Here is a 2,231-nt window from a genome sequence, read left to right on the forward strand (position 1 = left end):
TCGAAACTGCTGAAGCAAAACCACAATCGAGCAGCAGCAATGGAGTCTTCACAAGGACACGGAGACGGTGAAGCTAAGAGGGAAACACTTGCAGGTTAGTTTTTAAAAAAAGCAATTAAAGGAAAGGCTTTAAAACGGGACACGTCTGATGAGTTAATATTGAAAATAAAAATGATCTGTTTCTTTGTTTCTGCAAAGGAGATGGGCCTCGGTGTGATCAGAGGCACATTTATGTTGCATCCTTTCACGATTGAAGTTCTTTAAAACTAACAGGACCACTTACTGTGGTCTAGAAGGTGAAATGACCTCCTGTTTGTGATTGAAACAGGATTTCAGTTTTTTCCTTGCTGTATTTTTGCCTCCACGCTCCCAATGCGTTCATCGGCTGAAGGGCCCACAATGTTTTGGACAAAACCGGTTTTCTAGTTTTTTCCTCTGGGGATTTTAAATCAAACAACACGTACCTGAAGTGTAGACTTTCACCTTTAATTGAAGGGGTTTAAAAACTGTTTTCATTTTTAAGAAGATCCGACAATTTTATACGCGGTCCCTCATTTAGAGTGGCTCCAAATTCACTGGACAGACTTACATAGTTTTACAATTATGGATTGTTTTTAGTATTTGGGTGAAAAAATCTATTACAGTCACTGACTGCCTGAAGTTTAAAGCCCATCAACACCACCCAACACTGTGTTTCCTCCCTTGAGGTGCCCACCGGGCCTTTACTGCAGCTGCATTTAGTTTTGTCTTTAGTAACAAGGCACTGTAAAGCACGCTCTGTTGATCGTGACAGATAGCTCATTAAAGAATGTCACATTTTTTGCCTTGAGAAGTTCTTGGGTTGCTTTTGCACTACATGCTTTGATCCATTTGCCCTGTGGAGCACCGTCTGATCAGGTTTGGCTGAATCTGAGCAGAGAGTAGAGCCCTGCTGCTTCTATCAGCAGTCACATCATCAATGAACACCAGTGAGCCAGTCCTACAGCCATACTACCATACTACTACCTCCACCATGTCTGAGAGATAATATGGTATGCTTTAGATCACAAGCTGTTTAGCTATCTTCTGTGGTTTTTGAGGTCTTTTGGTGTTGTTGTGCTGGTCAGTGTGTTCCTTATCAGATTACCGATTTGGTTTTTATTATCTCTTAGGCGTATTTTTAATATATGTTTATTTTCAGCCTAACGGCCTTATATACTAACCCCGATTTGGTCTGTAATTCATCCACTGTTGGATCGAAAGCACTTACATAGAAAGAGCATAGATAAAAGTGTCTGTGTGAATGGGTGAATGAGGTGAGTTGTATAAAGCGCTTTGAGTGCTCAGGTAGGCTAAAGAAGAACCAGTTCATTGAGCTTTTATCATTACAGGTGCAGGATCCTGTCAGTTTTGTCATCTAACAGTTGGAGTGGCTGTTGTTATAGCAGCATTAACCCTGATCGCAGGACTCCTATTGTCCTTCATTTTATTTGGTGAGTCTAAATATGCGTGCATAGAAATGATACATGCATGAAGTATTTCATCTGTAAACACTTGGGGAGATTCCAGGATCAAACCTTTGCTCATAAGGTCGTGCATACAGCGCCTTGAAATGATCATTAAAGATGCTGGAGAATCACCCTGCTGCTCCATGTACCTGGACAACAAGCAAACTGAAAGTAGTTCATACATACAGAGTTCATACAAATCCTCCCTTTATTGTGCAGACTCAGCACAAATCATCATCATGTACCCCAGTGGAGAAATAGATCCGGAGAACTGTATAAAATTCATATCAATTCATATCAACACGTTCTGTTTCGAACAAAGTGGTGTGAAAAGCTGTTCGCCCCCTCCCTGATTTCCTCTTTTTTTAAATGTTTGCCACACTATAATGCTTCAGATCACCAAATATTAGAAAAAGATAACACAAGTAAACTCAAAATGCAACAAAGTTTCGAAATGAAGGTGTTTATGATTAAGGGAGGGGGAGTGTCCGGGCCTACGTGTCCATGCGTGAAAAACTGTTGACGTGTGTTAACTTTGCCTAATATTTAAATGTGTTTGATGATCTGAAACCTTTAAGTGTGACAAACATAGAAAAAAAGAGGAAATCAGTACACGCCGCTGTGCGTACTAACATTTTTTGAGTGTGTTACTATAAAGCACACATCGCTTCCATAAAAAATATCTAAAAGCATTTAATTTAACTTTTTTATTTTTTCAGCAAGGATTCCTTCTTCGTTCTGACA

At 39.8% G+C, this 2,231-nt stretch overlaps 1 protein-coding gene across 1 annotated transcript in view; it reads left to right on the forward strand.

Annotated features, from left to right (window-relative positions):
* LOC102204360 (natural killer cells antigen CD94-like) overlaps window positions 1–2,231 on the forward strand; it is a 6,452-nt gene continuing 4,221 nt past the window's right edge. Inside the window, exons 1-2 of the mRNA XM_005749779.1 lie at window positions 1–94; window positions 1,371–1,472. Coding sequence (XP_005749836.1) covers window positions 40–94; window positions 1,371–1,472 — 157 coding nt within the window. The 5' untranslated portion in view covers window positions 1–39. The remainder of the gene's footprint in view (window positions 95–1,370; window positions 1,473–2,231) is intronic.

Source organism: Pundamilia nyererei, unplaced genomic scaffold (genome assembly GCF_000239375.1).
Source record: "Pundamilia nyererei isolate P.nyererei 1_Seehausen unplaced genomic scaffold, PunNye1.0 scaffold00254, whole genome shotgun sequence".
Classification (NCBI taxonomy): Eukaryota; Metazoa; Chordata; class Actinopteri; order Cichliformes; family Cichlidae; genus Pundamilia; species Pundamilia nyererei.